This window comes from Camelina sativa, chromosome 18 (genome assembly GCF_030686135.1).
Source record: "Camelina sativa cultivar CO46 ecotype springtype chromosome 18, ASM3068613v1".
NCBI lineage: Eukaryota > Viridiplantae > Streptophyta > Magnoliopsida > Brassicales > Brassicaceae > Camelina > Camelina sativa.
Window position 1 is genome coordinate 14988458 of NC_141897.1, and position 13303 is coordinate 15001760.

The 13303-nt window shown below is 38.0% G+C and overlaps 2 protein-coding genes and 1 pseudogene across 2 annotated transcripts; all 3 read left to right on the top strand.

Moving 5' to 3' along the window:
- Positions 1–1663: 1663 nt before the first annotated feature.
- On the top strand, positions 1664–3914 carry LOC104761176 (mitochondrial metalloendopeptidase OMA1). Its single transcript, XM_010484213.3, has 3 exons — positions 1664–2726; positions 2849–2997; positions 3542–3914. The coding sequence occupies exons 1-3, from the start codon at positions 1791–1793 to the stop codon at positions 3789–3791; spliced, it is 1335 nt and encodes a 444-aa protein (XP_010482515.1). The 5' UTR covers positions 1664–1790; the 3' UTR covers positions 3792–3914.
- A 926-nt stretch (positions 3915–4840) lies between these two features.
- LOC104761177 (subtilisin-like protease SBT1.3) lies at positions 4841–7550 on the top strand. Its single transcript, XM_087500052.1, has one exon. The coding sequence runs from the start codon at positions 5083–5085 to the stop codon at positions 7420–7422; it is 2340 nt and encodes a 779-aa protein (XP_087356178.1). The 5' UTR covers positions 4841–5082; the 3' UTR covers positions 7423–7550.
- Positions 7551–7796: 246 nt separating this feature from the next.
- Positions 7797–8967, top strand: LOC104763382 (putative F-box protein At1g32420 pseudogene; annotated as a pseudogene).
- Positions 8968–13303: the final 4336 nt, after the last annotated feature.

Below are 13303 nucleotides of genomic sequence, written 5' to 3' on the forward strand. Positions count from 1 at the left end.
AAAAGAAGCACAAGAGTGCGCGTTCCATGGAAGCAATTGTGGATTCTGTCAGTGAAGATGTGGCTAATCCAAAGGAGAAGAAGAAGAAGAAGAAGAAGAAGAAGAAGAAGAAGAAGAAGAAGAAGAAGAAGAAGAAGAAGAAGAAGAAGAAGAAGAAGAAGAAGAAGAAGAAGAAGAAGAAGAAGAAGAAGAAGAAGAAGAAGAAGAAGAAGAAGAAGAAGAAGAAGAAGAAGAAGAAGAAGAAGAAGAAGAAGAAGAAGAAGAAGAAGAAGAAGAAGAAGAAGAAGAAGAAGAAGAAGAAGAAGAAGAATGAGTGAAATAGTTTGGCATTCCATGGAAAAAAATGTGGAGTGTATCAAAAAAGATGTGGCTTCGATAAGAGAAGATTTGGATAATCTCATACCATTGGTAGACTCTGTCGGTAATCTCAAAACAATGGTAAACTATCTGCAATCATCTGTTGATTTGATTCTCAAACCACCTTATGCCAAAACACCTTGGAGTCCTTCAAGTTCAGATGATTCATCAACAGATGAATACTACCAGCGAGACACCTTGATTGCCTCTGGTATGCATCCCTCAATTAAAGAATCTGCTATTAAGCACTTCTTCGCAGTAGTTGGTCAAGTTGAAGTTGAAATTGATACGACAGAGCATACGCATGGCAAAGAGGCGACCATTTGGTTTGAGTCTGATGAACAAGCAACAAAGGGCCTGAAGTTAAAAGGTAAACAATGTTTTGGTCGCCTCTAGTATCTTCGTTGTTCTCCCAACAGTTTGTACACGATTTATGTTAAAGGATTTGACACGAGTCTTCGAGAGCATGAGATTAAGGTGCAGTTGATTGAGCATTTTATCCCAAATACAGATGTGAAAGGTCTTTACTTTCGAAGAGACAAGGAAGGTTTGATCAGAGGTGCTTATATCAATATGACTGATGATCCTCAGATAGTGCAAATTCTTGATCAAACTCTCATAAAGGGAAGGAAGCTTACTGTTGAATCTTTACAACTGAGAAAGGCTAGAAAGGCTGCAAAGGTGGAGATGAAAAAGAACCATGTTGACCCATCCATGAAACCGAAGAGCAAGAAGACTCGCTTCGTCTACGACAAAAACGATGAGTTAGTAGAAGAGAGATAGTTCAGGATATGGTTCAACCTTTTCTCTATCACCTTTTTTTTTTTTTTTTTGTAACCTTCTAGTTAAGGTTTTGGTTGGAATTTGAAGAGTAAGAAACTCTAATTGAACACTCTTTTTGATAATGTCAATGGAATCAAATATTATCCTTTGTATGTTATGAATTGTAATGTCTAACATGTTTCGTTTGCATTTTCCGCTTTTATCTCCTTTCGGTTTTGTTCTTTAATTTCAATGAGCAAAAAAATCGGACCGTTTCTCACCACCTTGGCTAAAAAGATCCGAATGGGTTCTATATGTCTAAACCCGAAACATTGAAAACCCAAATCCGATCGGGTTCGCTAACCCGAATGCCGAGGGCTATAGACTAGAGTATTCCAGAAGAAGAGGAGAGTTGGATTAGTTGGATAAAAGCCAAAAAAAAAAATCGGCCGGTTTGTTCCGGTTATTCAGAAAATTATACCGGAAATAACCGAAATAAACCCTCCCCCTTAAGAAATTTTCGGATCAAAAGCTGAAAGATTTGGCGAAGAAGTTTCGAGAAAGAAGAAGAAGAATTGTGCCCTTTTTTCTCGAAACTTCTTCGCCAAATCTTTCAGCTTTTGATCCGAAAATTTCTTACACCAATCTTCCCATTTTCCTCTTCAGCAACAATGTCATGGTACAGAAGAACAAAACTCGTGTTCGACACCTTACGCCGTAACATAAATCCGAAGATTCTACCTCGATCTCGTAATCATGTTCCTTCGAAAACCAATCCAACTGGGTCTTCTTCTAATCCAACCTCTAATTTCTCTGGGTTCTCTTCAATTCCTTCGCTAGGGTTAAGATCATACACATCATCACTCGGCCAAAACACGAACAGAATCGCGTACAACCCGTTTCTGAGTCTACCCAAGAGACATTACTACGTTGATCGATACCAAGTTCGTCACTTTAAGCCACGAGGACCAAGGAGATGGTTTCAAAACCCTAGAGCAGTATTGACGGTGACCCTCGTTGGTTCCGCCTCTCTAATCACTTTGTATTTCGGGAATTTAGAAACGGTTCCTTACACAAAGAGAACACATTTCATCCTCTTGTCGAAACCTATGGAGAAACGTCTCGGTGAAGCTCAGTTTGAGCAGATTAAAAAACAGTACAAGGGTAAAATCCTACCTGCGATTCATCCTGAGAGCATTAGGGTTAGGTTGATAGCTAAAGAGGTGATTGATGCGTTGCAGAGAGGTTTGAGTAATGAGCGTGTTTGGACTGATTTAGGGTATGCTTCTACGGAGACTAGTGATAATAAGGGAGTGAAGGAGACTGCAATTGCTATGAGTGGTGGTGAAGAAGAGACTTTGACTGATATGAAATGGTCTAAAGAAGATCAGGTTCTTGATGATAGTTGGATTCAACAAAGCAGGAAGAAAGATTCACATGCTCATTCAGCTACCTCTCATCTTGAAGGGATTAATTGGGAGGTTCTTGTGGTTAATCAGCCTGATGTTAACGCGTTTTGTATGCCGGGTGGGAAGATTGTGGTGTTTACTGGTCTGCTTAATCAGTTCAAGTCAGATGCTGAAGTTGCCACTGTGATTGGGCATGAGGTATTAAAAACCTTTTTTTATTGTTTGCATTTGTGAATGCTGCTTTGTTTCTCTTCGGAGAGTTGCTATTGGAACTAAAGCATGGTTTTTTTTCTTTCTGATTGTTCTGTTTATGGGATTAGGTTGGCCATGCGGTGGCTCGACATATAGCTGAGGGAATAACGAAGAACTTATGGTTTGCAATCCTTCAACTGGTGCTCTATCAGTTTGTCATGCCTGATCTTGTGAACACTATGTCTGCCCTTTTCTTGAAGCTTCCTTTCTCCAGAAAGTAATTCCTCTACCTCTCTTCCCATCAACATTATCTACTGTCTTTTACTATCAAACCTTTGTTTTTTTTTACTGCAATAGCTCTTTCGTTTTCAAATAACTCGTGAGGTCTATGTAGCATTGAGGAAAAGTTAGCTTTTTTGGGGAGGTTTTGGGTTCATTTTTCACGTTCTTTAGCAAATGATCAGGAACAACAGTTTGAAACGTCAATAAATTGTATGAAACTAATCATTCGGTTAAACATTAGAAGGTGTTGGAGTAGTTAGGCATAGTAGGAAAAGCGAACAAGAAAGGTTTGCGAGTTAGTATTTCACATTCTTTTGCGAAATCGATTGGTTGTATGCTTAACAAACTAATCATCTAGTGAAACATTCTGCTCCAAGAACTATTGTTATAACTTTTAAGCAGCTGTTATTGTAGTTTGGGTAATGGTAGGAGAAATATAGAAGAAAAATGAAAGATTTGTGTGTGTATGAGGAAGGAAAACAAGTTCTGATGCAGTCAGATTCTTCTTCTGTGTGTGTTTTGTGTGTTATACATCACAGGATGGAGATGGAAGCAGATTATATAGGTTTGTTATTGCTTGCATCTGCGGGATATGACCCACGAGTAGCTCCCACAGTGTATGAGAAGCTGGGAAAGCTCGGTGGAGACAAACTCGGAGACTATCTATCAACACATCCCTCGGGGAAAACGAGGTCAAAGCTTTTGGCTCAAGCACATGTGATGGAAGAAGCACTAATGATCTATAGAGAAATCCAATCAGGTCGCCAAGGCATAGAAGGCTTTCTTTAGCCTTTCTCTACTCATCTTTCAGCTTGCGTCTGTACATTATGTGCCCTCCAGCTTTCATGTTATGTTAGTATGTTCTTATCTTTATATTGATTAATGCAATTAAAAGTGATTCTGATTGAGACATATAGTTTAATAGTTTGGTGAGGATGAACATTTTTTTAGATAGAAAATGCAAATGGTGGGAGTAGGAAAAGAACATACAAACACTGAATTGAATATATCTATCTATTTGATCTATTGATAAAATAAAGTAAAATCAGAAATATCAAAGTTTATTTGCTTCTTTTGGGATAATAGCTTGGCTTGAGAGTGAAAAGTGGGCCAATTTTGCTTCTGAGCTTTAAATGTGTGTTTATAAATGTTGTGATAGACCGTTGAGCTGACCACTGCTATTCTCAGTAAATTCAATTCCTTTGAAAGAGATAGAAACTGTATTTTATTTTTTACCCAAATTATTCACGTACTTTTTATAAAAAAAAAATTGAACTTTTAACCAACGAAAACAGCATTATTATTAACATTTGTGTCAAACAGAGTTAGCATTTTTATTAGTAAACGTGAGATTTATTATGATGTTATTAGTCTTCAGACAATGAAAATTTTCACATCATGTTTGTAACAATATTGGAGTTTAGGTTTATACCATTTAAGATACGGCAACACGGATCCACCGCATGTATCACAGCGTGAAGATTTCATTTAAAGAGATACGAATGATTCAGTCTACCAAAGAGAAGAATCCTACATATTTTTTGTCTCAACTCAAATTTCTACTTTTCAAAAATTTACATGTGGTTTTTTAAATACACTTGTTTATATTCCTATGCTCACAAAAATCCAAAGTTTGATGTGACTTACTTTGTTTCCTTCGTAAAATGAAAAAAGAGAAAGTGATAAATTAAGAACATGCTCGTAGACTCCAAGAACTCAACTTATTTAATAATCTCATGCCTTCATAGTTTACATCAGTAATACTAAAATTAACCTCAAATCAAAACAAAGAAGCATACAAATAATTGAATTCGATATGAGTCATAAATTCTCAAACCTAACGGTACTACTAATATTGCATAGAAGTAGGAGAAAGAAGCCATGGGGTCATTAATTACTCTTCTCTGCCATTACCAACCACTTGGTTAGTAATTGTGCACACAGAACATGTATGAAAACCACCTCTGCCTTCTCACCTTTATTACTTCCTCCCAAGTAACAACAACAACACTCACTTGTATCTCTTTATCTTTTTCTCCAGTGAGATAGAGAGAAGAAGAATCTCTTCTCCACTTCAACAATGGCTAACAAAAATCCCCTTCAAAAATGCTTTCTTTTCATAATCTTATCCATCAATCTCATCCTTCTTCAAGCAGAAACTGTTCAAATCTCTAACAAGAAGACTTATGTTATCCACATGGATAGATCAGCCATGCCTTCACCTTACACTAATCAGCTACAATGGTACTCTTCCAAGATTAACTCTGTAACACAACGCAAATCTCAAGAAGGAGAAGAAGGTAACGACAGGATACTCTACACTTACCAGACTGCCTTTCACGGTTTAGCTGTTCAGCTTACTGAAGAAGAAGCAGAGAGGCTCGAGGAAGAAGATGGTGTTGTAGCTGTGATTCCTGAGACAAGATACGAGCTTCACACTACAAGAAGTCCAACGTTTCTTGGGTTAGAAAGACAAGAGAGCGAGAAAGTTTGGGCTGAGAGAGTCACCGACCATGATGTGGTAGTTGGTGTTTTAGACACTGGGATTTGGCCTGAGAGTGAGAGCTTCAACGACACGGGTATGTCCCCTGTTCCTTCTACTTGGAGAGGAGTTTGTGAAACTGGGAAAGGTTTCTTGAAACGTAATTGCAATAGAAAGATCGTTGGTGCTAGAGTTTTCTATAGAGGCTACGAAGCTGCAACGGGGAAGATCGATGAAGAGCTTGAATACAAATCACCAAGAGATAAAGATGGTCATGGGACACACACTGCAGCTACTGTAGCTGGCTCACCTGTTAAAGGAGCTAATCTTTTTGGATTTGCTTATGGGACAGCTCGAGGGATGTCTCCAAAGGCTAGAGTAGCTGCTTACAAAGTCTGTTGGGTCGGAGGATGTTTCAGCTCAGACATATTGTCAGCTGTTGATCAAGCTGTTGCTGATGGAGTCCAAGTTCTATCTATCTCCTTAGGGGGTGGGATCTCAACTTATTCCAGAGACAGTTTGTCTATAGCAACGTTTGGAGCAATGGAGATGGGAGTTTTCGTTTCCTGTTCAGCTGGTAATGGAGGTCCTGATCCGATTAGTCTCACTAACGTTTCTCCATGGATCACAACAGTTGGTGCAAGTACTATGGACAGAGACTTTCCAGCAACAGTGAAGCTTGGAACTATGAGAACATTCAAAGGAGTGTCACTCTACAAAGGCAGAGCAGTTTTGTCTAAAAACAAACAGTATCCTCTGGTTTACTTAGGAAGAAACGCTAGTAGCCCTGATCCGACCTCGTTCTGTCTAGACGGTGCTCTGGATCGGCGTCATGTAGCGGGCAAGATCGTTATATGCGACCGCGGTGTTAGTCCACGTGTGCAAAAGGGTCAGGTTGTGAAAAGAGCAGGAGGGATTGGTATGATTTTGACCAACACTGCAACAAATGGTGAAGAGCTTGTTGCAGATTCTCATTTGCTTCCAGCAGTTGCAGTTGGAGAGAAAGAAGGTAAACTGATCAAACAGTACGCAATGACGAGTAGAAAAGCTACCGCGACTCTAGAGGTTCTTGGAACAAGAATTGGGATCAAACCTTCACCAGTTGTAGCAGCATTCTCATCAAGAGGACCAAACTTCTTATCCCTAGAGATCTTGAAACCGGACTTGTTGGCTCCAGGAGTGAACATCCTTGCAGCTTGGACTGGAGACTTGGCACCATCGAGTTTATCATCTGATCCAAGGAGGGTTAAGTTCAATATACTCTCTGGAACTTCAATGTCATGTCCTCATGTGAGCGGTGTAGCTGCTTTGATCAGATCAAGGCATCCAGATTGGAGCCCTGCAGCAATCAAATCAGCTCTCATGACAACTGCTTATGTTCACGACAACACACTTAAGCCACTTACGGATGCATCAGGAGCAGCTCCTTCATCGCCTTATGATCACGGTGCAGGACATATAGATCCTTTAAAAGCTATAGATCCTGGTTTGGTCTACGACATTGGACCTCAAGATTACTTTGAGTTCCTCTGCACTCAAGATTTAAGTCCTTCACAGCTTAAGGTGTTCACAAAACATTCAAACAGATCCTGCAAACATACTCTTGCCAAGAACCCTGGAAACTTGAACTACCCGGCGATCTCAGCTTTGTTCCCGGAGAACACACGTGTTAAATCCATCACACTTAGAAGAACTGTGACCAACGTTGGTCCTCACATTGCAAGCTACAAGGTTTCTGTCTCGCCTTTCAAAGGCGCATCCGTCACTGTCCAGCCTAAAACACTCAGCTTCACTTCGAAACACCAGAAGCTATCCTACACGGTTACTTTCACGACAAGAATGCGGATGAAGAGGCCTGAGTTTGGTGGTCTTGTGTGGAAGAGCACGACACATAAAGTTCGTAGCCCGGTTATAATCACATGGTTGCCTCCTCTATAGATCAACAACCAATGTTTGAGCAATTCTAATGTTTTTAGTTACCACAAATAAAAAATTCCTCATGTAATGAGAGCTCTTCTCTAGATCGATGTTGTAAAACCTGAATAGAATTGTTCGTTTTGTCACAATGGAAACGCTTAACCAAAAAGCCTAAACAAGAGAACTGTACTTAACTCAGTCAAATCATGTTCTTACGAAAGCTAAATTTACCATTTACTCCCAAGACAGATGTCTCCGCGTTGACTTTTCCTATAGCAAACAAAAACATGGGCTTTTTTATTAAGAGGCCCAAGAAAGAAACACTAGTTTCCGACTTACGTTACATAAGATTACGACCTGATCTCTAGGGTTTTCACAAAACAGCTATAGAGATGATGAAGAGAAGACGCGAAGAGACCTTACCATCGCCGACAAGAAGAATCCGTCACGGTGGAGATATCGAAATCCCTCTCGATGTAACGGTGGGGATACTAAAAAAGCTCCCGACTAAATCTATAGCGAGGTTCCAATTCGTTTCGAAGGAATGGTCATCAATTATCACCATTCGTAGAGACTTCATAGACTTCGTTATGAATCGTTATTTGGCTCAGCCTCAACGTGATGCATATTTCGTCGCTTCAGACGACTACGGAGAATGTTACTTAACCTTCCTGTCTAGTACTCAAGACAAAGAAACAATATTAATCCCTAAAGGATTTCGGCATTACCTCCGCGGCTTGGTTTGTTGTTGGTCAAAATCTGGTCAGGTAGTTCTATATAACCCTACCACGAGGCAGTCCTTGTACTTACCAAAGAAGAAAACCATGTACATGGAGACTAGTTTCATCGGATACGACCCTCTTGAGAAACAATATAAAGTATTGTTCCTACCAAAGTACAATCCGGAGCAGCCTTGTCGAGTTTTCTCTTTGGGAGAAACAAATACGAAGTGGAAGTCCATCCAAGGCGTTGAATCTCACCATCCATTGCAAGGTGCAGTTTGCATCAACGGGAAAATCTATTACCAAGCAGGGATTGCTGATCAGTATGACTGTACTTCTCTATATAAATTGATGAGTTTTGATGTTAGGTCCGAGGAGTTTTATAATGTCGACGCTCCTAAAAAATTGATGGATTATCGTTCGTATCTGATAAACTATCAAGGGAAGTTAGGATTCGGGTGCCAGGAGAAGGGCGTGGAGATTTGGGTTATGGAGACACAAGGATGGTCCAAGATTATCTTTAGTGATCAGGTGAACGTTCCTAAGAGTTGGTGTAGCATGGGTGTTGCTAATGGTGGTGAGATCGTTTTTGTCGAGCGTCCGTACCGCATTAAAGACAAGTTATGTGTCTTTTATTATGATCCGAAGAAAATTAGTAGAACAAGACATGTGTACCTTGAAAGCATTTATCCCAAGAAAAGGCATACCGATTGTATAATCTGGACTGTTCCGGATTATGTTGAGAACACAATGCGTTTGTATTAGTTAAGAATTTTCCAATAGAGCTTTATGGTTCTTCTTTTTTATATGGCTCACAAATTTAACAGAGGTTAAGGTTTAGATAGAGTCCAAAAAATACTAAACGTCTTCTTTGGTTTTTGTACTGAATAGACATGCAGATCTAAAACACATTCCTCATGTAATGAGAGCTCTTCTCTGGATCAATGGATAAAAAACTTGCAATAATGAATTGTTATTTGTTAAGGTGTTGTTTGTTTTTGCATGTCAATGTTGCATCTTTATTCTTTAATATCAATATGATTAAAGTGGACATGTTTCAATTTTGCTGATACATTTTTTTTATGTTCTAAATATTATTTATAATTAAATATTCTTGTTAAACAATGACAGTTATTTATTTTTATTTTCGAAACATAGTCAAAATTGATAAAATTCAAAAACATCATAGTAAGAAAACAGTTTAAATACATCAAAATAAAATAAATCTAACACTTTACTGTAAAACCTCTATAAATTAATACTTGCTATAAATAAATAAAATTTTCCGGTCTTGAATTGGATATGTGTAAAAAATGACATAATTCAATAAAATAATAAGATAATATTTTTTTTAGAATTCTTATGTAAAAATATGGTCCATCAATATCATAAATTAATAATGATATAAACTAAATATATATATATATATATCTAAGAAAATTTAGTGAACTTATGAGTTATTGTTGTTTGTCTATTCTTGAATTTGAACGACAGTTGAGCTAATCTCTAATCATTTTCATTGCATCAAATTTTTTTGGTGATATCTTCTCAAATCGCATCCAAAAATTGTGGAGAGTTCAAGATGTGATAATTACTTTTTTACATGTAACTTTTTCTAAAGGCACCACAATATTTTCTTCAACTTCATCGTTACCATGAAGTATAGTATCAACAATTTATTTTAAACTCTAAACTTCTCATATTTTAGAAGTCCGGCTACGAGGTCTGAGTATTAAGTATGCCTCTCCCCAGAGATAATTTGGCATCTTCATGTGTTTTAGAATGCTTCTCGTCATTTCCATCATCGTCTTGTTTCTTCTTTCTACAACTCCATTTTGTTGTGGAGTATATGGACCTTAAGATGTCTCTGTATTCCATTATTCTCACGGTACTCATTAAATTCTTGTGACACAAACTCACCACCCCTGTCTGTTCTAAAAGTCTTTATGCGTGTCCCTGATTCTTGCTCAACACGAGTCTTGAAGATTTTGAATTTTTCAAATGCATCACTCTTCTCTCTCAACAAGATTGTCCACATATAACGCGAATGATCATCAATGAGAACAAAAATGAAACGATTTCCGGCAGCTGTGTTTGGTGTCATAGGACCACAAAGATCTCCATGCACTAGTTCAAGAACCGTTAATGCTCTGTAAGTGGTGGCTTGTGGGAAAGTTTGTCTTGTTTGTTTCCCTAAGAGACATGAACTGCATATTTCTTTCTCAAAGGTTACATGTGGTATTCCTTGGACAAGTTCTCTCTGTTTCATAGATTTGATGATCTCCAAATTGATGTGTCCAAACCTTGCGTGCCAACGACTTGATTCACTAATAGATGACACATTCAAGCAAGCGTTATCTTGAAAGGCCATACAGACTTTGTACAATCTGTTTTGTGATCTCGGAGCCTTTGCAAGTAGCTTACCTTGAGCATCTCTCATTGTAAGGTAACCTCCTTTAGTCTGATATCGCATCATGCTTTCGTTGCTTGACCCAAACTGATGATGTTACTCTTCAAATCAGGAATATAGTAGACATCTCTCATTACACGTGGTTCACCATTCATGTCAACAAGTGAGATTGACCTTTTCCTTTTTATATCGACTAGAGAGTCATCTCCAAATCTCACTTTCCCTGTGACAGACTCATCAATCTTCTCAAAGTACCTTATGTCACATGTCATGTGATTACTGGCACCATTGTCAAGGTACCATACATTCTCCTCTCTCGTGTTTGTCTCAAACTTGCTTGGTATGCAACATTTTTCATTAAGAAAAACAATCTCATGCATCATGAGCTCATCGACATCCTGAGTTTCATTAGTTGCTGATTCGTGAGCCTCTTGTAGCTTTAAGAGACGATCAGGGCAGTCAAAGGCGAAGTGGCCTAACTTGTCACATCGGAAACACGTAACACGTGAAGCGTCTCTTACCGTGTTATGTCGTCCTCTTCCTCTTCCTCTGTTAAAGCGACCACCACGGCCCCTGTTTGTGTATTCACGTATGTTTTGAGTTTCCGAATTCGCATACATGAGTTTGGATTGATCATCTTGTACATTCTCTGCAACAACGATCCTCTCTTCGTACGTCTTAAGCCTTCCTAGAATATCTTCAAAAGTAGTAGTATTAAGGTTTAATACCTGTTCTAGTGAAGCTACTATATGGATAAACTTTGGAGGAAGACAGTTAAGGAACTTCTTAACCATCTTAGGTTCCTCAATATCTATTCCGAGAGAAGCTGACTTTGATGCAATCTCTGCCATCTTCCCTGCAAACTCATCTATTTTCTTTGTATCTTTCATCTTCAGTTTCTCAAAATCTGCCATAAGTGTCTGCAACCGAGCCTCTTTAACTCTTTCAGCTCCCACATGTCTTGATTTTATGGCATCCCATACCTTTTTTGCCGAGTCCAAGTCTCCTATTTGTAGAACAAGCGCCTCTGGTATTGACTAAAATAACAAGGCTATAGCCGTGTTGTTCTTCTTGCGGTCTACTTCCTCTATTGCATACTCAATAGCTTCCCACACCTCATGACATCGTAACGCTGCTTTCATTCTCAATGCCCACACAGTATAGTTGGTGGTTTTTAGCATCGGGCAAAGAATTGATGTAGATCCTCCTCCTTCTTTTGGTTTTGCTGGGACCAGTGCTCCTTCCTCCATTGCTCCCAAGGAAATCGCAACACTCTGATACCAAATCTAGTTTTAGATTTAAAGAATTGCAAAGTCTCAACTTCAATAAGTTCTTCTCTCTTATTGATTTAGGTAAAAATAACTCAAAAACCTAAAGATATCTTTCTTACAAATCTTTAAGGATTGTCACAACTCAACAACTCCTTATATAGGAAAAACTCTCAACACAATTCCTAAACTCATTAGGAAAGACAAATTTCCTTTTCTCTAGAATTGGATAACTTCTAATTTAGATTTGCTTGGGCTTCAAGCTTATCCCAACATTGTCCTCACTCGATCACAATTAAAATCAACTTGGAGGACAAAAACTCAGACCACGCGCGCTTTTAACAAATTAAAATTAAAAAAAAATCATCAACAAATCACAACACGTGAAACGAGTGAAACAAAAACATCACACACGATACGCACTACTTTCGAAACACACGCAAACGAAACAAACTCAAATACAACATAAGGAACGAGCATGAAAACACACACACAAAACAAACTAAATAAATGACAACGAAGTGTGAGTTTGTAAAACCAGATAAATGTCAACGAACGTGTGAGTTTGTAAAATCAGTCCCATACAAGGTAGAGTAGTAAGACGTTGTAAAACCAATAAACATTCTTTAACAATAAAGTTTTGTTATATAGCTTTGAAAAATCGCCGAGACCGCTTTAAATCGCTTCGGCTCCGAGCCTCCGACGCAATATTGTATTGCTTCCTTTCTTTAATTTTATTGTGTACGTACTGTGCTTCTTGTTAATGATTAAATATGGGTGTATGTAATGTTCAAATCAATAATGTACAATAAAATATTAATATTTGTGTAGCTTTATATATATATGTTAATACATACTATTTTTTTGTTTTTGAATGTTAGTAATATTTAGAATGATTTCTGTTCTTTTTTTGGCAGCATTAAAATTATATTTAGGCTAAAAACATATGTTGTTTGCGACAATATGTGAGATTTCCAATTAATTTCCTCACCTAAATTTTTATATTCTAACAACCTCCAACCACACCAAAGGTTACTAGCAAGACCAGGTTGGTGTTGGTAGAAATCAGCGTCAGTCCATAAAATTCACTAGTGGCAAATCATAATCAATATAACTATTAAGTAATATGGAAATATCGTCATGAAGAATGAAACTGTACGTACTTAAAATATCTAGACTTGTGTGTTAGCACTTAGCACACAACTTTAGAATGAAACTGATGCTTTCGTAATTAAAGAAGATTTAGTTATTCTTTATAGTGTGTGTCGTACAGGTTCCGATCCATTTGAAGTTGTCCTTTCAAGATACGGACTCTTAGGTAGTTTACCTCTAGTTTAAGAGCGGCCAAATAAGTTTTAAACTTTGGGTCAAACTTCAAATTTGGTACCTAAAATGGTTTGAAACGATAAGGTTTCGATAGATCGATATGCTTTGACACAGGTCTTTTTTTTTTTTTAAATAGACTGGTCTCACATCTCAAATCTATGTACTTTGTCCTAAAA

What these genes read in the sequence shown, in the direction of transcription:
- LOC104761176 (XM_010484213.3), top strand. Translation starts at nt 1,791, where the DNA reads ATGTCATGGTACAGAAGAACAAAACTCGTGTTCGACACCTTACGCCGT. An exon ending in CCACTGTGATTGGGCATGAG is followed by an intron (nt 2,727 to 2,848) that starts GTATTAAAAACC and finishes TTATGGGATTAG; the next exon opens with GTTGGCCATGCGGTGGCTCG. An exon ending in AAGCTTCCTTTCTCCAGAAA is followed by an intron (nt 2,998 to 3,541) that starts GTAATTCCTCTA and finishes TATACATCACAG; the next exon opens with GATGGAGATGGAAGCAGATT.
- LOC104761177 (XM_087500052.1), top strand. Translation starts at nt 5,083, where the DNA reads ATGGCTAACAAAAATCCCCTTCAAAAATGCTTTCTTTTCATAATCTTA.